At 38.7% G+C, this 24,839-nt stretch overlaps 1 protein-coding gene and 1 long non-coding RNA gene across 4 annotated transcripts in view; one reads left to right on the forward strand and one right to left on the reverse strand.

Moving 5' to 3' along the window:
* Positions 1-17,368, reverse strand: part of MMP16 (matrix metallopeptidase 16) — a 358,463-nt gene extending 341,095 nt beyond the window's left edge. For both annotated transcript variants that reach the window (XM_073999069.1, XM_005563660.5), the window contains exon 1: positions 16,752-17,368. In XM_073999069.1, coding sequence (XP_073855170.1) covers positions 16,752-16,883 — 132 coding nt within the window. In that variant the 5' untranslated portion in view covers positions 16,884-17,368. The remainder of the gene's footprint in view (positions 1-16,751) is intronic.
* A 151-nt stretch (positions 17,369-17,519) lies between these two features.
* LOC102139191 (uncharacterized) overlaps positions 17,520-24,839 on the forward strand; it is a 558,779-nt gene continuing 551,459 nt past the window's right edge. For both annotated transcript variants that reach the window (XR_012416487.1, XR_280030.5), the window contains exons 1-2: positions 17,520-17,574; positions 18,607-18,775. This is a non-coding gene — a long non-coding RNA (uncharacterized lncRNA). The remainder of the gene's footprint in view (positions 17,575-18,606; positions 18,776-24,839) is intronic.

Here is a 24,839-nt window from a genome sequence, read left to right on the forward strand (position 1 = left end):
TATCCAAAAGGTAAAAGGGGAACAGCACACCTGCTAGAGCCGAGATTATCAAAGTTTGATCCAGGAACCTCTGAGTGTCCTAAAACTTTCAGGAGTCAAACAATCTTAATAAGATGTTATTTGCCTTTTTACTCTCATTCACTTGCATTTGACAGTTAAGTTTACCAGAGCCTATGTGATTTATAGTATCAGGAGTGTGAATGCATAAGGAGATATGAGAATCTAGCTATTTTTTGTTAAGCCAGATATTTAAAGTATCTGGAAAGACCTAAAACAATGTTACCTTTCTTACTATTATTTTGCTGTGTAAAATTATTTTTTCATAAAAACGTTATTTATAACATGACTTATTTTTAATGAATTTCTAAATAAGTATTTTAAAATTCTCTCAGATTTATCTAATACCATAAATATAGATAGATATAAACCATAATAGAAGCTTTTTTGGGTTTTCATTAATGTTTAGTAGCAGACAGGCATCTTTAATGTGAGGACCACTACACTAAATCACAGTGAGCAGAAGATGAACTCTGAGCTACGGGGCTAGAGAAAGCGGTGAGGCTGATAATGAGAGGGCTTGCATGCCATGTTATAAATAATATAACGTGTCAAGACCAGAGGTAATGAAGATTTAAAACAGGGTTGCAACCCAAAATAGACATCAGAAATAAAAAAAAACTTAAGATATACATTAGAGGAAATGAGGCAACTGATTAGAAGTAGAGAGTAAGGGGCAGAAAACTGCGGATTTGGTGTCCACTCTTAACTTGAACACCTGTGTGGTAGGTGATGCCAGCACAGTGGTGGGAAGTAGTGTCAGAGGAAACACTGTGACAGGGCAGATCAGAACATCTGTCATTGTACACAGTAAGATGGATAAGCAGATGATGGGAATACAGGCTAGAGCTGAGAAGAGAGATGCCAACTGGAGATAAAAACTGGCAGTTCTCTTCATATGGGTATTTTAAGCCATAGGAATCCAAAGACAGATTCCAGAGTCAGACATGGCCCAAAGCTAAGCCCTGATCACCCAATCGTTTATAGTTAGACATTTTATTTCTATAGAATAGTGTCATAAAGAAGACTGCAAACTATTCTTTTCCCTCTCAATTTAGGCTACAGCATACAAGTAACTACCAGCAGTTATCCTTATTAAGTTGGTTACTAAGAACTGGATTATATATTCAATATGCAATTTTTAACAGCTCTATTGAGGTATGATTGCTATACAATAAGTAGTACATATTTTAAGTGTACAACTTGACAAGTTTTGACATACACAGAAAACTACCACCAGAGCCAGGAAAATTAACACATCCATCACCAGCAAAAGTCTTCTCTGGACTCTATAATCTTTCCCTCCCAGCCTTCCTGCCCTCCTCCCTCAGTCCCTAGGCAATCACGGAACTGCTTTCTGTTGCTAAAGATTAGTGTCCATTTGGGCCAGGCATGGTGGCTCACGTCTGCATTCTCAGCACTTTGGGAGGCTGAGGCGGGTGGATCACCTGAGGTCAGGAGTTCCAGATGAGCCTGACTAACATGGCAAAACCCCATCTCTACTAAAAATACAAAATTAGCTGGGTGTGGTGGTGCATGCCCGTAATCCCAGCTACTTGGGAGGCTGAGGCAGGAGAATTGCTTGAACCCAGGAGGCGGAGGTTGCAATGAGCCTGAGCGGAGATTGCCCCATTGCACTCTAGCCTGGGCAACAAAGAGGAAATCTCTGTCTCAAAAAAAAAAAAAAAAAAAGTTGAGTGTCCATTTTCTATAATTTTATTTAAAATAAATCACACAGTATGTGCTCCTTTTAACTGGTTTTGTTCCCTCAGCCTAATTACTTTGGCATTCTTTACTATTTTACAATGTATTGATAGTGCATTCCTTTTTATTACTAAGTAGTATTCCATTATATGCATGTATCAGAGTTTTGTATGTATACATTTTGATGTTGATGGATATCTGTGCTGTCTCCAGTTTGGGGGCAGCTTTTAACATTTTATGCCATGTTGTTGTGCTGGAGATAAATCTTTCAGCTTTTGTGTCTCTGAAAAATTCTTTATTTTGCCTAAGTATTTGAAATATATTTTCATTATGTACAGAATCCTAGATTGAGAGGTTTTTTTCCTTTCTGTATTTTCAGGATGTTTCTCTACTGTCTTTTCCTTGTATTATTTCTGACAAGCAATCTGCAATTATTTGTTCCTCTATATGAAAGGTGTCTATTTTTCTCTGTCTGCTTTTATGATTTTTCTCTTTATCACTCATTTGAGCAATTTGATTATGGTGTGCCTTACTGTAGTTTTCTTCTTTTTTCTTTGTGCTTGGGATTCATCAATCTTCTCGGATCTGTGAGTTTATGTATTTATGTATTTTTCATCAAATTAGGAAAAGCGTTATTCTTTCTATCTCTCCCTGTTGAAGAGACTTAAATTACACGTATACATGTTGTATTAGCCTGTTCTCACACTGGTGATAAAGACATAACCAAGACTGGGCAATTTACAAAATAAAGAGGCTTAATGGACTTACAGTTCCACATGGCTGGAGAGGCCTCACAATCATGGTGGAACGCAAGGAGAAGCAAGTCACATCTTACATGGATGGCAGCAGGCAAAGAGAGAGCTTGTGTAGAGAACCCCCCTTATAGAACCATCAGATCTTATGAGACTTATACACTATCATGAGAAGAGCATGTGAAAGACCCTTCCCCATGGATTCAATTACCTCCTACTGTGTTCCTCCCACACCACAAGAAAGTTCAAGGTAAGTTTGGGTTGGGGACACAGCCAAACCATATCACATGTATATTAGGTAATGCGCAGCTGTCCCATATCTCACTGATATTCTGTTCATTGCTAAATTTTTGTTTCGTGTTTCTGTGAATTACTTGTATTTCTGCAACCTAAAGTTTATTTTTTTCTTCATTAATGGGTAATCTGCTGCTAACTTCACATTTATTTTTAATCTCATATATTGTAGTTTTTATCTCTACAAGTTCAATTTCAATCTATCTTCCATATATCAACTTTTGGACATAAAGAATATAGTCATAACAAATGTTTTAATATTTTTATCTGCTAATTATAACATCTGTGATATTTTTGAATCAATTTAAATATATACAATTTTCTCCTAATTAGTGTTTTTTTGCTTCTTTGTATGCCTGACAATTTTTTATTATATGCTAGACATTATGAATTTTACCCTGTTGGGTGCTGGGTATTTCTGTATTCCAATATATATTATTAAGCTTTGTTGTGTTAAGTCACTTAGAAACAGTGTGATTCTTTCCAGTCTTCCTTTTAGGTATTGTTAAGCTGAACCAAAGCAGTGTTTAGTCCAGAGCTAATTATCTTTCATAACTGAGGCGAGACACTTCTAAGCACTCTCCCCTTTGCCCTAAGAAGTATGAGGTTATCCGGTCTGGCTGAAGGGAGCAGGCACTATGGTAAGGCCTTCATGAACACTGGGCATGATTCCCTCTAGCTGTTTTGGTTGATTCTTTCCTTGGAAACCAGTAGTTACTTCATAGGAAGACACAGATCGGTTCTCAATTGCATACTCAAGGGGAACCCTCAGCAGATCTCTGGTGTTTTTGCTCTTCGCAGTCCTCTTCTCTCCAGTATTCTGAATGCGAGCCACCTTGGTCTCCTTATACACTCAGCTCCATTCCTTAACTCAGAGTCTGTCCAGCTCAACCTGGGTTCCACCTTCCTGGTGCTATGGCTGGAAACTCTCTCAAGGCAGCAAGTTGAGATAATCCTAAGGTTCTTTGCATTTGTTTCCCATCTCTCAGGGATAACTACTTTATTACCCAAAGTCCAGTGACTTGAATATCATTGTTCAAACATTTTGTCCATTTTTGGGGACAGGATATGCACACCTCCATTTATTTCATTTTACCTTATTGTACTTCACAGATAATGTAGTTTTTACAAAGTGAGGTATGTGACAACCCTCCAACAAACAAGTCTATCAGCGTCATTTTTCCCACAGCATGTGCTCACTTCATGTCTCTGTGTCACATTTTGGTAATTCTCACAATATTTCAAGGTTTTTCACTAGATGATATCTGTTATGGTAATCTGTGGTTAGTGTTCTTTTTCTTTTTCTAACACTTATCAAATTTATTTGACTATCGAATGTTTCTGAGAAATATCTTGTAGCATTAGCTTCCGAAGAACATATCGTGAGATATGCACTAAAACAGAGACCCAAAAACTCACCTAGGGTTCTAGAATTAAAAAATACAGACTCCCAAACCTCACTTTATGTACTAATCTCTGATGTATTGTAATTGTTTCAGAGTGCCACAAACTCTGCCCATTTAAGATGCCAAACTTAGTAACTAAGTGTGTGTATTCTGACTGCTCCACTGACTGGCCACTACCCCATCTCTTTCCCTGTCCTTGGGCTTCTCTATTCCCTGAAACACAACAATATTGAATTTAGGTCAGTTAACAATTCTACAATGGCCTATAAATGTTTAAGTGAAAGGAAGAGTCATACATTTCTCACTTTATATTAAAAGTTAAAATGATTAAGCTTAGTGAGAAACCACGTTGAAAGCCAAGACAGGCCAAAAGCTAGGCCTCCTGCACTGAACAGTTAGCCAAGTTGTAAATGCAAGGGAAAAGTTTCTGAAAGACATTAAAAGTGGTACTCCAGTGAACACACAAATGATAAGTGAAATAGCCTTATTACTGTTACAGAACAGGTTTGAGTGGTTTGCATAGACCAAACCAGCCACTACATTCCCTTAAGCCAAAGCCTAATCCAGAGCAAGACCCTTACTCTCTACAATTCTATGGAGGCTGAGAGAGGGGAGGAAGCTGCAGAAGAAAAGTTGAAAGCTAGAACTGGTTGGCTCATGAGATTTAAGAAAGAAGCCATCTATGTAACCTAAAAGTGCAAGATGAAGTGGCAGTGCTGATGAAGAAACTGCAGCAAGTTATCCAGAAGATCTAGCTAAAATAATCAATGTTAAGTGTGTATCCTAAACAACAGATTTTCAATATGGACAAAACAGCCTTATATTGGAAGAAGAGGCCATCTAGGACTTTCATAGCTAGAGAGGAAAAGTCAGTGCCTGGCATCAGAGCTTCAAAGGACAGACTGACCTTGATAGGAGCTAATGCAGCTGGCAACTTTAAGTTGAAGCTAGTGCTTATTTACCACTCTAAAGATTCTATGGCCCTTAAGAATTATGCTAAATCTACCCTGCTCTATCAATAGAACAACAAAGCTTTGATGACAGCATATCTTTTTACAGCATGGTTTACTGAATATTTGAAGTCCACTGAGACCTACTGCTCAGGAAAAAGAGATTCCTTTCGAAATATTACTGCTCACTGACAACATACCTGGTCACCCAGAGCTCTGATGGAGATGTACAAGGAGATTACTGTTTTCTTCATGCCTGCTAACACAACATCCATTTTGCAGCCCATGGATCAAAGAGTAATTTCAAGTCTCAAGTCTGCTTATATAAGATATACATTTTGTAAGGCTATAATCACTATGCCATACATAGTGATTCCTCTGATAGATCTAAGCAAAGTAACTTTAAAACCTTCTGTAAAAGATTCGCCATTCTAGATGCTACTAAATATCCTCATGATTCATGGGGGGAGGTAAAAATAACATTAATTATTCCAATCCCTATCGATGACTCAGAGAATTAGAAGTGGAACCTGAAGATCTGACTGAATTGCTGCAGTCTCATTATAAAACTTTAATGAATGAGGAGGCTTCTTACAGATGAGCAAAGAAAGTGGTTTCTAGAGATGACATCGACTCCTGGTGAAGAAGCTATGAACATTGTTGAAATGACAACAAAGGATTTAGAATATTACAGAAACGTAGTTGATAAAGCAGCGGCAGGGTTTGTCAGGATTGACTCTAATTTTGAAAAGTTCTACTGTGGGTAAAAATACTATCGAACAGTATTGCATGTTAAGAGAAATCTTTCATGAAAGGAATAGTCAATCAATGTGGCAAACTTCACTGTTGTTTTAAGAAATTGCCACTGCCACCCTCATCTCCAGGGCCGTTACCATGATCAAGTTAGCAGCCAGCAGCATCAAGGCAACACCCTCCAGCCGCAAAAAGAGGACTTGCCAAAGTCTCAATGGTCCTTTAACAATTAAGTATTTTTAATTAAGGTATGTACATTTTTTTTAGATATAATGCTCTTTCACACTTAATAGAATATAGAATAGTGTAAATATAACTTTTATATGTACTGGGAAACCAAGAAATTCATGTCACTCACTTCTTTGTGAATTTCTCTTTATTGCAGTGAGAAAACTAAACCAGCAACATCTCTGAGGTATGTTTTTACTTCCTTCAGAGGAATTGAGAAAGTAGAAAAGATTTTGTAAAAATCACCTAGATTTTCACCTTTGTAAGTTGGTTTAGAAATAGTCCTTCTTTGATAAGGTAATAAACAAATTATGTGAGCGCTGAAGGATACATACAAGAACAATCTTAGGGCCTGAAGATGTTTTTTACATCTGTTGGTCAACTACCACGTTGGAGTTTCTATTCTCTCTACAATAAAGGCAACAACCAGCCATCAGGCCTATTCTCAAACAGTGAGGAGGAACTCAGTAACATTTGAGACACCTGATCCATCGCTGGATTGATCTCTCTCTGAAAAATGCCGCTTTATATTAAACTAAATAAATATTTTAAAAACAATAAAATATTTCATTTTAGCTTCTACTCAATAGATACAATATATATGAAAATAACAAAACGCCAGAATTCATAAAACATACCAGTCAGTAGCCATAGACACACACATTCCTCCCTGCAGGGCATTGGAACACCCGTCTCTGACAAAGATTTTTCATTACATTTTCTGTATTGTTCAATTTTTTTAATCTTAGAATGTAACCAAATCTTCCTGAACACTTTGAAAATCAGATTTAATGGTAAACTGCAATATAACAAATAGTTGACAAATAAAATACTACAATTTAATATTGTATATATTTAAGATTACACCATACATGGATTACCAATTATCTAATGATTTAGATAACTGCAAAACTATAATGAGTACCACAAAAGCAATCTTAAATCAACCAATCAAATCAACAATACCCTATTCAGTTTTTACACCAGATAAGACTATCTGCTCAGGATAGGTTAATATTTTTCCACTACACATATTAGTTATACTATTTTAGTTTGGAATACAAATGATGTTAGTAATGGAACTGGATCAAATTATCCATACTGGGAACCTGGAAGTTAATTCTCACTTGTATTTATTTGTTTGAAAGCCTGGGTATGACAGTCAGCCTGCCCGCTTTGATTTTAGGCTATTCCACTTCAGCACTTCATAGCAATGTAACCTTGGCAGGTTCCTTAACCTCTGTGTTGCAGATCCATCACTTGTGTAACAGAAATCGTCATACCAACTCACAAGATTATAATAAGAATTAAATGTGTTTATATATGAAATATTTAGAACACTTATTAGGCACATAGTTTGTGTTTAACCAATGTTAACTGACATTGTTTTTTAAATTATAATTAAAATTCAGTGTTCAAATAAATTCCAGGTATTTCCAAGTTGCTGGTTATTTGGACCTTTGTTTAATCAGAATATAATGGCAGAATGTAGGTGTTTCTATGCTCCCAGTCATCAAAGGGAATTCAGGGACTGAGACACCATATTATTCCTACTTACAAAGGAGACTGCTTGGCAGTGTCTGGATGCTGTTGTTATAAAATCCATGCTACAGACAGGCAATAAAGATCACATATCCATTACATAAATGGCCCAAACAAGGCAAAGACTACTTAAGCAATTTGCCTGAGTCACCCATGGAGCAAACAACTTCACTCAATCCATCATACATAAGCAAAACAATGAGTTATATAAGTAGCACTGTTGTAATACAAGGAATACCCAAACCTCCAAAAAGGATTTTAGTCATATCCTAGTAATGCTCTTGACTTAGTAGTGCTCTTGCTCTCTTCTATGTTTGTTCTCGATTTTATATAAACCATTGAGTATACATTCGTTTCTCTAAGCTATTTGAAACTATTTTACTTTATTAACGATGACAGAGGGGAGGGGTAAAAATGTGACTTTTCATAATTTTCCCCAACTTCTAAGCCTGAGGTCCTGCAATATAAGTACAATATGAAGTTCCTAAGATGCCAACTAGATGAAGCAAGTAGAGCATGAGAAAAGGAACTGCAATTGTTGAGAGTAAAGAAGGAATGAATGCACAGACATTAGAACCTAAAATAAAAACAAATTTCTAATTATTATAAACAATGAGAAATTACTAACACATGGTAGGAATTCAACTGTGAAAAGTTCCCATGGAAAAATGCCTCCACTGACATCATTCGGGGTCTGACTGCCTCAGTCGCATGCAGAGGCACATGCCTACATTCCATTGACATCACATCAGGTGCAAGCAATTTGGGGACATGAAATGAAGTTTATAAAAGTATCCAGCTTCCTCTTAAAAATGGCAGTTTATTCCTCCTTAACTTAAACGTGGTTAAAACAAACACTGTAAGATTCCATTTCAGTGAGTAGTTTATTTGGGTTTCTTTGGTCATTTGAATACATCACGCTAAGGACTATCTCTCTTGAGAACATTTATCTGTTCTCAGGGTCCATGATTTACTTCAATAATCCATATCTCACTTAAGTGACTAGACTAAAAAACTTACAAAAAATCTTAGTGATGGTTACGAGTAGCTTATAATATTTTAACTAAATGTTGGCGTGCCCTAATGCATTAGCAAGTGCCTTTGTTATACCCCAAGCTCTATCAGAGGTCAAATAATAATCTGCTCAACTAAAAACATTTTGTAGGCTCCTATTAAAAGAAACCACATTGTTTCACACTTCTGTGGATCATTTCTTACATATTTTTAAAAGGAAGAATAGGTTAAAGCTGTATTTTAAAATCTGCTTTCATTGAAAAGTATTTATTCAATAAGGACTTATGGTAAACATTAGAAATTTAAATCACTTTAGTCTTATGAGCTTTTAAAATTGGATTTTTACTACACATAATCTAAAAGGCATTATCATATGAAATTTATTCCACCTCTAATCTATAAAATCACAATTATTTCATTAGTCATTTTAGTTAAAACAGGAACACCAAATACACCTAGTCACTACAATGTATAGGTTTTGACCTATTGCACACCTAAAAATAAGAGAAATGTAGAGCATTCCTGCATTATAATATTCTTTGTTATACTGCCATGCCCAGAACATTTTTCCCTAGAGAAGTGCTAATTTCCTTCTTAGTTCATCAAATATGTAATCACTGGTGCCAAGTGGCTCTCAGTAAACCAGCTTACATCTTAAATCGTAAACTGAGTTCATTGATTTCTCCAAAATCTACAATTGGCTATGATTCATTTTGCAACATCTGATTGCACCTAGTATCTGTCCTTGGTTTTAAACCAAATTCTTCCAAGCCATTGGAGTCTTTAAACAGCTCAATAGCTCCCTCTAGCCTCTTTTTATATGCCACACCAAGAGGTCACATTTAATCGAAGGTTACAGGTTACACTTACTCTCTTGGCTCAGCTTCTGTCATGTGGCCCATTAAGCTATGCCACTACCCAAACATAAGGATGCACAATGCCAAACAGTTGTGGTGAAACACCAAGCAAAAAATATCCATTCACAGTGCGAAATCATAGGAAGCAACAATCAAATATGGTTTCATGAAGAACCTCAAATCTAAAAATAACTTCCCCAAGTAAAAGCAAAATAAGGCAAAATAAAATGTGAATGTCACATATATTATTACTTAGTATTTTGTCCTTTCAGCATGAATTTTTTTATTGTTCACATAAACTACATATTTGATAAAACAAATGCAATCTGATTTTTCATACTCAAAATCAAATATGTGGTGAAGAACAAAAAAACCCTCAAAGAACACATGCCCAAATTATTTCCCACAATGGGCAAATGGAGAATACAGTATAAGCACTTTATTTCACTACAAAACATGTTTATATTTGTATACATATACAGAGAGACAGATTTAAATTTTGAGACACTCCCTCCCAAAAACTGTTAAAACTTAGATTTTGAACTTATTCCAACTTGCCTTTTTATGACTGAAGTAGCACTTGTAGACGGTATTTGTTTTTCAAAATAGCACTAAATTATATTTTCAAAATTAATACTTAGGATTTGCTACCTTGGCCAAAACTAGATTATAAAATTACATATCATTTGCTGCCAATGTATTTACTACTCAGCGGAGGGCTAGGATGATCTCCAAAATGGAACACCCTTTGGAACTACAGATGATAACACGTTAGATTTAAGCTATACATTCTGTGTTTCCTCATTACAGTTATATCAGAAAAAAAAATCTGAACTATCTACCTTTGTGATTCAGTTGTTACCAAATTTGCAGGGTCAATATTGCATTCCCCACCCCCTTTGGCTATATAAACTAAAGCTTCTAGGCTTACTACTATCAAATTTCGAATTTGGAAATGGCCTTAGTGACAGTTTAGTTCACATCTCATTTTTGCAGATGAAGGTATCAAAGAAATTACATGTTCAAGTTCAAAGCCAGGTTAGTGAAACAACCTGAGTTAAAGCCCACCTCCTTCAACTTCTCCCCCAGTGCTCAATTACACTACATTGCTAGCTATCTTGCCATTCCCGATGTTATATGGATATGATCTGTTTTTCACTAATTTTTTTATTACTGTAGAAAACACTTTAATTTCTTTTTCAGTCCATTCTTATCCCTCCCAATACATAATTTTTAAAAGACTTTTTGGTTGTTGTTCAGAATTTGAGGTACAACAGAGCTGGCCTAAGTTTCTTATTGAATCCTGCCCATATTATGGAAAGGAAGCACTTGGGGTTTGATCCAATTAAAATAAAAAGGCCTACTGAATTATAAAGGCCTATTTATTTTCTATGGCATTAGAAAAGATGAACAGATTTCAGCGAACCTAATGTTGTAAAAGAAGGTGTGAGCTGAACTTGATATTCTATGATAGTAACAGATGACAAGACAAAATGTGAAAATCACATTCCTGAACTAAACTGTCTAAGAAAAACCTACGGGAAGAAAATGTACTGATGTTAGCTTGGTTGATTTTTCAGTACATTATATTTTTAATAAATGGAAAGGTGTTTAAATAAAATCTTCCTAGACCAGTTGATATATCCTAACCTGATACGTGTTTATGTCATTAGATGCTATGGTGCCAATTACCTCCTTATCAACCTTTATTTTCTATTAATAATAATGACATGTGGCTAGATGTGGTGGCTCATGTCTGTAATCCCAGCACTTTGGGAGGCTAAGGAGGGAGAATCACTTAAGCTCAGGAGTTTGAGACCAGCCTGGATAACATAGTGAGATCTTGTCTCACTGAAAATTAAAAAAAAAAAAAAAAAAAAAAAAAAGCTGGGTATGGTGGTATGTGCCTGTAGTGCCAGCTACTCAGGAGGCTGAGGTGGGAGGATTGCTTGAGCCCAGGAGGTTGAGGCTGTAGTGAGCTATGATCATGCCACTATACTCCAGCCTGGGCAACAGAACAAGATCCTGTATTTAAATAAATAAATAATGACAACATCTACAAAGTATTGAATGTTCAACCATGTGAAGGCATATTTCAAGCTATTAGATATATACACATATAATATATACACATATATATGATACATATTTACTTAATTATCAAAACAACTCTATGAGGCAGGTACTTGGAGTATTCAGATTTTACAGACAGTTAAACTGAGGCTCACAGAGATTGACTAATTAACCTGTCTCTTACTATAAAACTTGCAGACAAAAAGGATGGAATTAGAACCCAGGCAGTCTAGTTCCAGAATATGTGCTATTAATTACTATATTTCTACACAATGTAAAATGAATTGATGAGTATTACTATATTCACAGATATTTAAATTTTGATAGAAAGTCATATGAAAATTAACTATCAATTTCAAACATACATGCTGAAAGGTCCAACACTTCTTGAAGGGCTATAAAGACAGAAATATTTCTCTTCCAACGCTGAATACATTTAATACATTAATTCAAGTGTCCATTTTTGTTTTTTTGGTCCCAAAATAATTCCAATTGGTCCTCTACCAAATAGTCTGAACAAGTACATTTTGAGTAACCGACACAGGTCAGTAATATAGATTTACACACAGTTATTGATTAATTCAAATAATTATGCCACTAAACAAGTGCCCTAAAATTTTCTTATGTTAATAACCTTAATTAAGAAAAAGTGACAACTTCACGTTCATCATTTTTAACCTGACTCCACAGACAGAAAAGCTGTCACTGAACCCAGCTGTATTCTTACTTGGTAACAAAGTGAATGAAAGACAAAACCCAGCTGTATGGAGAGGGATGAACTTGGACTATTGCGCTCTCTGCATTTCTCAAGGGGATAGTAGGAGAAAACACACCTCACTGGCATATGCTTATCTGTAATGGTTTCATTAATAACCATAGCCCTGAGTGACCCAGCCCAGGCAACTCTGAATAGAGAAAGGCATACTCCAGGTGGGACATGTAGAAGAAGCTAGAGAACCTTAAAACAATTGAGCCTCTTGTTCTCCTTGTCATAGCTTTGGGCCCTTATGAGCACCCTAAACAGCCAGCATATTTGAGACATTTTGTTAAACCTGGAATCTTGCAGTACATAAAAATCTTGATGAATCAGTCATACAGCCCCTGTTGTTGACCAGCTATAAACTGCTACAGTGGAGAATTATAGGCTATATTCAGGAGACAACCTTTATTCAAGAAAGCATGGTACCATCATTCTTCCATGTCCAAATGAAATAATGCATCTTGATTTTTTAAGCAATCAAAGAACAAGAGAAAAGCAAAACAGTGTCCCAACATAAGACTGTAAAATTCTATAAAATACAATATTTTATCTCTGAAATGTCTCATGATCAATTACCAAATTTATATGCAATACAAAAGTACCCAATGCAAACTCTGACTTTTTAGGTACATGCAGGCAAACCTGACAAAGATGAATAAATCTTAAATCAGTTAAGTAAATATATTGCAAGAAAAATTTAGGAAATAGTTATACTCAATTCATATTTGTCATAAAAGACCCCTCTGAAATCTAAAATATTCTGCTTTCTTTAATCAGGAAAAACAAAATCAATTTTTGCCTTATCAAGACTTTTTTCTCACAAAAGAGTAATCATTTTATGCTTTGATATATGCATCATTTAGAGTTTTATATGTTTTTACTTTATCACTAAATGGGCTTGAAAAATTTTTCCTCCCTGGAAATGTACACTATTGTTTAGAAATTGATAAGGAATATGTTGCTCACATAAGTAATATTTGACAAACTATTCAGAGTTGATGATATGAGAGGTATTACTATCATGAACTATATTCTGTCTCAAATTTCATAACAAAAATGCTCACAGCATACCAAAAAAAGCCACAGGATCATGAGCATCCCTATATGAGATAGCTATTTTAGGAACAAAATGATTTTTAAGACAGTAGATATTAAGTAATAATTCTTTATTAATAATTTAGCTGCTTCTGACCAATGAACACCTCTGATTCAGACTGCTATCCAATGACAACAGTTTTTGACTTTTAGTTAATATTAGCAGTGTTCCCCTGCATCATGCTAATTATCACACACTGAAAGACCAACTCTTATAAAAGGGATTCAATGATATACAGAAATCTTTACCTAAATGAGAATATACTGAAGACTTAACATTAAAAGTGTTCCACTTGAAATGAAAGGAGAGCAATGTACTGAATCTCTTCCATAGTACTACTCCTGGTAGTGTCTGACCCTTTCTCAGCTGTAAGAGATGTTCCTTTTTGCTTCTTAAAAGCAACCTAAACAAACAAAACCAAATGCACTATCTTTCTGTAACAGGATTTTATCACCATATTAAAAATATCTCTCACTTCAATAATTGACAATTCCAAATATTTATACTCTCAACAATCAAACAGGAAAGAGTTAACATGACTACCTCTAGCCAGCCACCCTCCTCTAATCCCCCACTTTCCGGAAAAATATACAATCTTAAACCTTAAATCATAGAGATAAAAAGAATGGGGGGACCACAAATTGTTAAGTTTAGTGATGAATAAAGCAATGTAATCTTAGTTGTCAGCATAACAATCATCCCTCTGAAGCTTTGTTCCAACTATAATAACTTTCTGTGCTTACTGAAAAAAAAAATTATGATCATATGAGCTTCATGCATGACTGATATCATTACTGTTTATTTTAAGGCTGTCCTTGAGAATCAATCAAATAAAACATGCCCAGTGTGTATGTTTTGCCACCAGAATGAGGAACACAATGTAAGTGCCTCTTCTGGAGAGGAAGTGATGGACCATTCTTCCCATTAGTGTTTCCTATCAAAAAGAAACATCAAATAGAAGCGAATCAGGCAGCAATTTATGTCAGAAAACATCCTGTCATTCTGTGTTCTTGACAATATTTTCATTTCACTAGCAGCAACTCTTAAGATCTAAAAAAAAAGGGGGTATCATTACACATAAAGAAGCTTATAAATCCAACCAAAATGAGCTCAAGAGCTTAAAAATACTATTTGGGGATAACACAAACTATGGTATATAATCTGCTCTAAATCATTAAAAACTTCCCATTTTAATAAGTAAGGTTTTAAAGGTCTGAGATGGCACATGACTTCTTATCTGTCATGCTTAAATCTGTATAATAAATAATGAATAGAATAACTTAAATACTCTAAAAATGGGAAAATAACGATTTTCTCCACAAATATAAACCATTTTCCCCACACATCTTAATGAAGAAAGATAGGGGTCATTGGAATCCAAAATTAAAGAAATTTTTTTAGTACAATCATAACTTTTTCTTGCATAATAATATCTGAACTTACTGAGGGATTCCAATATAAAGAAATACAATCTTTCATGTTTAGTCTCACAAAAAATCTAATAATCATCAAAACTCATGTTACCCTAATCTCTGAAAGCAAATCTAATACTTTTCTAAAGCAGGTAGCCATCAATTCAGGCTGTCTTTCCCTTCCCTTAGTCAGGAAGACACAACCTTGCACTTACTTTTACCACCTCCCCCACACTCCACCTCACCACCATCACCACCAATCTGAAGCAATAGGCCCTTCTGTTTATAACATTATAAATAACAGCTTGCCACTTTAATTCCTCCAGCCTATGAACTAATCCTTCATTTCAACATTAAATTATCTCTTGATTTAAAGGTTAGGTACAAAAATGCATCTGTGGCACGTAATTCCAAAAGTTCAAATTTGCAATAAAAAAAGTCTGGACTTTCAAGCCCCTTTCTCTTTTTATCCAGAAAAAATAAAGTTGTATTTTTCAAAGGGTTAAACCTTTTTAGTTTTCAAATTGGGTTTTTTTGTGTAATTTATTCATACTTAATATCTGTAAAGGTCTTTAACTCTTTTGATAATAGCTCTTACTTTTTCAAATACTTTTTTTCTGTACTAACCATCACTTATTACATGAAATCCTAAGAACAGTTTCTATAAACACAGCTATATTCAGAATATGCCTTTACACATGGCATTTATTATCTATACTCTGTATATCAATTGGTTACACGAAGCATGTTCAAATACTGTGCAACAGGTCTTGCTATTGTGTAAACACACACTCCCAACAAAATGACAATAAGCTTTACAATATCAACAATATAAGAAAAAAAATCACATTATTCCTTAAAGAATTATTTATAATTCGTTTGAGAGATCAGAGGACATCAGATCTAATCAAAAGAAGTAAATGTTACTAAGGCCCTCTTACTGGCTTTGCATCCCACCGTATATGTGATAAAGTTGTGTTACAGCCCAGGTGTATACACGCTTTAATTGATTTATTGCACATTACTGGCTTCAGTGCTGACTTGATGACAGGAAGAGTACTTTGGCAGAGGTCTGACAAGTCCCTATCCTTAAGTTCCCTTTTGCTTTGTGCCGTCTGTTCCCAAAGCTATCAAAGTAAAGCAAATGACAGTCTAAAACCTCCCCGTTTTGCCACGAGAGTGTGAAATCAAATTAAAAACACACCTCAAAACTATTACATTGGGCCACGTTTATTTTCAATTGGCGGAGGAGGGGGAAAGAAGACACTTAAAAAGAGATGGATTTCATGTCCTCTGTGTAGCCAGATCTAGTTACAGTGTATTATGTCTAAATGAAAAAAAGACTCTCAAGTGTTTTATCACAAAGTACTGTTATTAAACACATCTAATGTTCCCACGCTCTCCTCCAGATTCTCTGATTTTTAACCTCCTTTGTTAGGCATCAAACACCGGGAGAAAGATTTCAGGAACAATACCTAGGCAGCACATGATGCCAGGGAATTAATTCTGTCTTCCCCGAGCTGTGTATCCATCATAAACTCAAGCTGCCTTATTTAGCTACACGGTTGCTATATGTAGGACTTCTCTTCCTTGGGTGAAAAGCATGGACCGGCTACAATTGTGTCTTTGAGCGCGCAGCGTCGTGCTTTGTGCTGCCAGGGATAACGGATTCTGGGTCTCACACGCATCCGTCACCTAAGACACCCTTCACTGAACCAGGGTCTCGGCAGCTGGAAGGGAAACAATGTGTTGGGACCCACGCTGGTCTGAGCTACAAGGATCCCAGGAGTGAAGGAAATGTTTCAGGGAGCAGCCCAGGCAAGGGGGGAGGAAGAAAGCCCTCGCACTCTTACCTCCACATTGAAATACTGCTCCGTTCCGCAGACTGTAGCACATAAAATCCAAAGCAAGGTTTGCAAGAAAAACACCCCCGAATGATGCACGAAATCCAACCGTCTTCCAGTGCTGAATGTGAGTAAGATCATAGTGAACTGTGCTTCAATGGATGGACGAGCTCCCCTTCGTTTTCTCCCTCTCTCCCTCTCCCTCCCTCCCTCGTTTCCTTTCAAAAAAAAGTCCTCCGGGTGGGTAAGGAGCCTGCAGGTTCACCCACAGCCGGGCAAGGGGAGGAGACGGGGGCCCCGCGCTCGGCAGCCCCGGAGAGGCAGCGACGAAGACAGGGTCAGCAGTAGTTCCTGTTCACCATCCTCCGAGGTCAGTCACCGGGAACGTGGCGCCCAAGTTCGCCGGCGGTTCCGGCTCAAAGCGCCGAGTCGCAGCCGCAGCAGCAGCAGCCGCCGCCGCCGCCGCCGCCTCCAGCCCGTGCGTCCTCCTCCCTCCACCGCCTACTCCTCCTCCTCCGCCGCCGCCGCCGCCGCCCCCAGCTCCTGCGGGAAGGGCCTCCGCCGCTCCTCACTCTCTTGCCTCTGCTTCTCCTTCCCTCCTCTCCTCGCTCCCCTCCAGAATGTTCATCCGTAATCTACATAACTCCTCCTTCCCGGGGTCTGCCTGGCTCTCGGGGCCCTTGGCGCGCGCGCGCGCGCGCACACACACACACACACAGACACACACCACCTCACACACACACACACACACACACACGAGCATACACACAGCCAGATACACACGGACGCGCGCTTCTTAAAGGAGACGGCTCATAAAGGCTTCCCCACTACGGTAGGGCACACCGGAGGTACCCAGCCCCCGACAAGGGCCCTGGTTTGAGCACAGCTCTTCAACAGTATCTCCCATCCCGCATCCCCGAGGCAGGCACCCAACAACCTGGGCGGTTCCATTCTTTCTTCTCGCCCACCCCGCCGCCTCGCATGTAAAAACGAGTGCGCCCCTCCCCAGCCATGAGCTGGGTGGGGCTCAAGCTGAGGACCCTCGTGGGGCCTGGGGAGCGGCCCAACCCCTGGTCCTGGAGAGCGGTCAGCATTCTTGAGGAAGCGGCCCTGGAAGATTAGGGGCGCTGGGAATCAGAGGAGCGCCTGGTCACTGAGCGCCGCTGGGTGGTTCGGGTCGGTGGCCGGGGCTGAACAAGTTTGGGAAGCCTGAGATAGCAAATCCCGAACGTCCAAAACTTTGTTGGGGTCCGCCGAGCTTGTGGCCTGGTGTCTTCCTGAATCCCCTCTACCATAGCTACATTCCGCCTTCCAGGCTTGAGGGTAGGCACAGGGTTTTGGTGGGGGACTAGACAAATACAGAGGCGGGATGAAAATGCTCACTTTCCAAGTGAACGGTGGACACACGCACACACTGGGACCCGGGAGAGGTGGTCCTGGGTGCTAAGAGAACATCCGACGGGAGGGATGGGGGCTCTGGAAAGAAACCGGCTGCAAGAGCCAGGGGAAGGCTTGGGGAAAGAGGGAGAGGGAGCAGCCTGAGGAAAGGCGAGTAAAGCAGCTGGCAAGGGCGGGAGGAAGAGGCTGCGCGCAGACCGAGCGGGGGAGAGGCTGGCGGGAGCGAGGAGAGCTGCAGGCGAGAGGGGGAGGCGGCTGGCAAGAAGCACCGGTGAACGCGGGCAGGGGAACTTCAGAGGAGGCTGCCAAAAAGGACTGGAGCTGCAGCAGTGCGAGGCAGTGGACAGGGGGGGCAGCAACCACCAGCCCTTGGCAAGTGATGGTTTGGCTGAAAAAGAAAGGGGGAAGGGAGCGAGGCAGGCATCTGTTTGGGGGCAATGCCAGTAAATGTGCTTCTCCTTGGCAGCCAGCAGAGGGGAAGAGGAGCCCACGGGAAAGAAAAGCAGGCGAGGTTAAGAATAAAGAGTGTTCCAGGTATGACAGCTACCTCAGTGAGGTGGAAGAGAGAATTGACAAGGCAAATTTCATGGATGAGTTGGAAAGGCAGGAAGCAGGACTACAAGAGGTCATATGTGGTAAGCAGATGGAAAATGCTGAAAATGGTTTGCCAAAAATTGTATTAGACTGAAATAACTTTTATCCAATAAAAGAAAAAAAAAAGGCTGAGGAATGGGAATTTGTAGCTATTGCTGTAAAAATGTAAGAAATGCCCAACCAACTTGACCCAACACCCAAGAAGGTCTCAGGGAGACCTTCCTGACAGTCTGCCTTGTGCCCAGCATGTGCTGCCCACAAAATAATTTTGAAGATGTAACAAAAAGCAATGCCTTATATTGTATAGTATATTAGAATATTCAGAATGTTTCCAGACATAGTATCTCATTTAATTCTCACACCATGTCTGAGGATTTTGTTTTTATTTTACAGATGAAGTAAATGATAGCAATAAAATATAACGTTCCAGCAAACCATACAAGTGGCAGAGTTCAGACCTGTTTCCTGACTCCCAGTTCAGTGACTTTCCTGCTGTACTCCAGTGACTTTCCAAATAGCAATTCATTCCTGCTCTTAGCAATTTCATAATCCATAGGTTGAGATGACTTTTATAAAAGAAACAGCTAGAAGGCAACATGAAAGTAATGTCATTATGTAGAATTTATACGGTGTTCTGTGCCAGTATAAGGTAACAAAATGTAGTGAAGTATTTGTCAATAAATCAAGAATGATTTTTATGTGTACATTATATCTAGTAAAGTGCAAAATTAGAGAGGGAAAATGATAGAAAAAAATGTGTAAACTCAGTTTCTAGTCTTTGAGATACTATTGAAGAGGAACAGATAAAAATAATTTACCAAAGACGTTCATGAGAAAACAGTGCTACATGGTGAAGTCCTTGCTAACTGAGCCAAATATTAGAAGACTTTATCAAGGACATGGAGTGCAAGTTGAGCACTGCAAAACTATCAACAAGGAGAGATTTTTCACCATAAATAACTTTTTTTTTCTTTCTTTCTTTTTTTTTAAAGCATGTGCTCAGAAAAGAAAAATAGTGTATTTGTGGAGAACAGGTATAGAGAGGGACTTGTAATGAAATACTGAGTTAATATTTGCTCAAGTAGGCAAACAGGGATTGCTAAACCATTCTAGACATGAATAGATATCCAGGGAATATTGTCTTCAAAATTATGTATGGGATTGACCATGGGAAGGGACTCCATGCAAAGAGGCAACAATTAAAATAAGGTTTTAGGCCGGCCATGGTGGCTCGCACCTATAATCCCAGCACTTTGGGAGGCCGAGGTGGGTGGATCACCTGAGGTCAGGAGTTTGAGACTAGCCTGACCAATATGATGAAATCGCATCTCTACTAAAATTACAAAAAGTAGCTGAACTTGGTGGTGAGTGCCTGTAATCCCAGCTACTCAGGAGGCTGAGGCAGGAGAATCACTTGAACCCAGGAGGCGCAGGTTGCAGGGAGCCCAGATTGCGCCATTGCACTCCAGCCTGGGTGACAAGAGCAAAACTTTATCTCAAAATAAATAAAGAAATAAATAAGGTTTTAATCCAGCTATGAAACTGTAAGGCCTGGACTAGTGAGATGTCCTAGGAAATCTATGCTTTCAAGGAGCAATCTTAAGAGAAGAAAACTCTATTGAAAATAGAAAATCCTAAATTCAAAAGATAATATCAAATTAGTGATTGGTTACCATGATAAGAATTTTAATTATTTATAAATAGTTATTAAACTTATTTGTGGGTGTTTGATGAGCAATAATTGAATGAATGAATGTTCAAGGTTATAGAAATACTATGAATATTCAAGGTTCTAGGAATACTAACATAATACTGTTTCGTTTCTGAGATGGGACTCAGAAGGATTCATAGTACAGTGAGAAGGACAGACATATAATAAATATTGCAATGTCGTAAGACCCAGGTAATTACAAAAGCAAGATGCTATGGAACAGAGTGGAAGAAGCAGTTGACTTTCTGTGATTTTTTTTATTTTTTATTTTTGGAAAAAGGCATCACAAAATACGTGGTTCTCAAGTGAAATCTCTGATAATGAGAAATGTACTGGGCAGGGAAAGGAAGAATATTTCTGACCTGTGTGCAGTGGAGGAATAAATACACAAAGAGGCATCCATGGAACTATAAATAGTTGGTCTGGACTAGAGGCTAGGGTGTGTAAAGCAAGGTCAGAGTCAGAGGTTGCATGAGTAAGTGTGCAGGGATCAGATCAGCAAGAGTCTTAGGTGCCACATTTGAGGCTGTAGACATTCTCCCGAAGGAACTCTTAGGAGGAATAGTTGGATTTTCACTACCTTTACTGTTTGTTTGCTAATACCATGCAGAGGCAGACCTTGTAGTTCTCATATATTTTACCTCATATGTTCCATTGAGCATGCAGTATCTACTGCCTTTATAGATCTTCTATCTGTGTTTGTCTAATAAGCCTGATGCAACGTTTCACATATAGACTCAGATGGGTACCTGCAGAAATGTAATTGCTTTCATGGTCAGGTGAGTGTGTTATTTTATCTCTAATCTGTTATATATACTTATCTTTCAAGGGCCTAGAATTATGAAGAAGTATCTATTCTCACAAATTAGTAATGTGAGCTTCTTGGCAGTCTTAGAGAAGGCATTGTTTTCCTATGCATAGTTAGATAAAACATGGACTATCATCCTTCCCTTTAGGGTATAAATGAAATCTTCCCTCACAACTCTTGGCACCTGCTGTGTATGCTTTCCATCAACTACTTTCCCTGTTCTCACAATTTCACAAAACTAATGAACAATCTTAGAATTACATGTGACTAGAGAAAAGAGAACCAAAAAAAGATGAAAATAAATAAGAAAGCCAAAGAGAAGTAGTAATTGCCACTGATAAAAGTTAATAGCAATTCAATGAAATATTACATGGGAGACAAGAAGTCTGAGGAAGTAAATTATATGTAAACCTATCAAGAGGCAAATGACATATACTTAAAAATGAGCAGTGGAGGGGGTGCACCCAAGATGGCCAAATAAGAACAGCTCCAGCCTCCAGCTCCCAGCGTGAGTGACACAGAAGATGGGTGATTTCTGCATTTTCAACTGAGGTACCGGGTTCATCTCACTGGGGTGTGTCAGACAGTTGGTGCTGGTCCGCGGGTACAGCCCAACCAGCCAGAGCTGAAGCACGGCGAGGCATCGCCTCCCCTGGGAAGTGCAAGGGGGAAGAGAATTCCTTTTCCTAGCCAAAGGAAATTGAGACACACAACACCTGGAAAATTGGGTAACTCCCACCCTAATACTGCGCTTTACCAAAGGTCTTAGCAAACAGCACACCAGGAGATTATATCCCACACCTGGCCCAGAGAGTCACACGCCCATGGAGCCTCCCTCATTGCTAGCACAGCAGACTGAGATCTAACTGCAAGGCGGCAACGAGGCTTGGGGAGGGGCACCCGCCATTACTGAGGCTTAAGTAGGTAAACAAAGCCCCCAGGGAGCTCGAATTGGGTGGAGCCCACAGCAGCTCAAGGAGGCCTGCCTGCCTCTGCAGACTCTTCCTCTGGGGACAGGGCATAGATAAACAAAAAGCAGCAGAAACCTCTGCAGAGGTAATTGCCCCTGTCTGACAGCTTTGAAGAGAGCAGTGGATCTCCCAGCACAGAGGTTGAGATCTGAGAATGGACAGACTGCCTGCTCAAGTGGGTCCCTGACCCCTGAGTAGCCTAACTGGGAGACATCCCCCACTAGGTGCAGGCCAACACCTCACACCTCACACAGCTGGGTACACCCCTGAGACGACGCTTCCAGAGCAAGAACCAGACAGCGACACTCGCCATTGAGCAATATTCTATCTTCTGCAGCCTCCACTGCTGATACCCAGGCAAACAGGGTCTGGAGTGGACCTCAAGCAAACTCCAACAGACCTACAGCTGAGAGTCTTGACTGTTAGAAGGAAAACTAACAAACAGAAAGGACACCCACACCAAAACCCCATCAGTACATCACCATCCTCAAAGACGAAAGGCAGATAAAACCAGAAAGATGGGGAAAAAGCTGTGCAGAAAAGCTGGACATGCAAAAAATCAGAGCGCATCTCCCCCTCCAAAGGAACGCAGCTCATCGCCAGCAACAGAACAAAGCTGGACGGAGAATGACTTTGACGAGTTGAGAGAAGGCTTCAGTCCATCAAATTTCTCAGAGCTAAAGGAGGAACTATGTAACCAGGGCAAAGAAACTAAAAACCTTGAAAAAAAATGGATGAATGGATAACTAGAATAATCAATGCTGAGAAGACCTTAAAAGAACTGATAGAGATGAAAACTGTAACACAAGATTTACGTGACAAAAATGCACAAGCTTCAGTAACCAACTCAATCAACTGAAAGAAAGAGTATCAGCGATTGAAGATAAAATGAATGAAATGAAGCAAGAATTTTTCTTAGAGAAAAAAGAGTAAAAAGAAATTAACAAAGCCTCCAAGAAATAAGGGATTATGTGAAAAGACCAAATCTACGTCTGATTGCTGTGCCTGAAAGAGACGGGGAAAATGGAACCAAGTTGGAAAACAATCTTCAGGATATCATCCAGGAGAACTTCCCCAACCTAGTAAGGCAGGCCAACATTCAAATTCAGGAAATACAGAGAATGCCACAAAGATACTCCTCGAGAAGAGCAACTCCAGGACACATAATTGTGAGATTCACCAAAGTTGAAATGAAGGAAAAACTGTTAAGGGTAGCCAGAGAGAAAGGTCGGGTTACACACAAAGGGAAGCCCATCAGACTAACAGCAGATCTCTTGGCAGAAACTCTACAAGCCAGAAGAGAGTGGGGGCCAATATTCAACATTCTTAAAGAAAAGAATTTTCAACCCAGAATTTCATATCCAGCCAAACTAAGTTTCATAAGTGAAGGAGAAATAAAATCCTTTACAAACAAGCAAATGCTTAGAGATTTTGTCACCACCAGACCTGCCCTACAAGAGACCCTGAAGGAAGCACTAAACATGGAAAGGAACAAAACCAGTACCAGCCATTGCAAAAACATGTCAAAATGTAAAGTCCATCGATGCTAGGAAGAAACGGCATCAACTAGCGAGCAAAATAACCAGCTAATATCATAATGACAGGATCGAGTTCACACATAAAAATATTAACCTTAAATGTAAATGGACTAAATGGTTCAACTAAAAGACACAGACTGGCAAAATGGATAAAGAATCAAGACCCATCAGTTTGCTGTATTTAAGAGACCCATCTCACATGCAGAGACACACATAGGCTCAAAATAAAGGAATGGAGGAAGATCTACCAAGCAAATGGAAAACAAACAAACAAACAAAAAGCAGGGGTTGCAATCCTAGTCTCTGATAACACAGATTTAAACCATCAAAGATCAACAGAGACAAAGAAGGCCATTACATAATGGTAAAGGGATCAATTCAGCAGGAAGAGCTAACTATCCTAAATATATATGCACCCAATACAGGAGCACCCAGATTCATAAATCAAGTTCTTAGAGACTTACAAAGAGACTTAGACTCCCATACAATAATAATGGGAGACTTTAACACCCCACTGTCAACATTAGACAGATCAACGAGACAGAAAGTTAACAAGGATATCCAGGAATTGAACTCATCTCTGCACCAAGAGGACCTAATAGACATCTACAGAACTCTCCACCCCAAATCAACAGAATATACATTCTTGTCAGCACCACATCACACTTATTCCAAAATTGACCACATAGTTGGAAGTAAAGCACTCCTCAGCAAATGTAATAGAACAGAAATTATAACAAATTGTCTCTCAGACCACAGTGCAATCAAACTAGAACTCAGGACTAAGAAACTCAATCAAAACCGCTCAACTACATGGAAACTGAACAACTTTTTTCTGAATGACTACTGGGTACATAACAAAATGAAGGCAGAAATACAAATGTTCTTTGAAACCAATGAGAACAAAGATACAACATACCAGAATCTCTGGGACACATTTAAAGCAGAGTGTAGAGAGAAATTTATAGCACTAAATGCTCACAAGAGAAAGCAGGAAAGATCTAAAATTGACACCTTAACATCACAATTAAAAGAACTAGAGAAGCAAGAGCAAACACATTCAAAAGCTAGCAGAAG

The sequence above is a fragment of the Macaca fascicularis genome, chromosome 8 (genome assembly GCF_037993035.2).
Source record: "Macaca fascicularis isolate 582-1 chromosome 8, T2T-MFA8v1.1".
Lineage (NCBI taxonomy): Eukaryota > Metazoa > Chordata > Mammalia > Primates > Cercopithecidae > Macaca > Macaca fascicularis.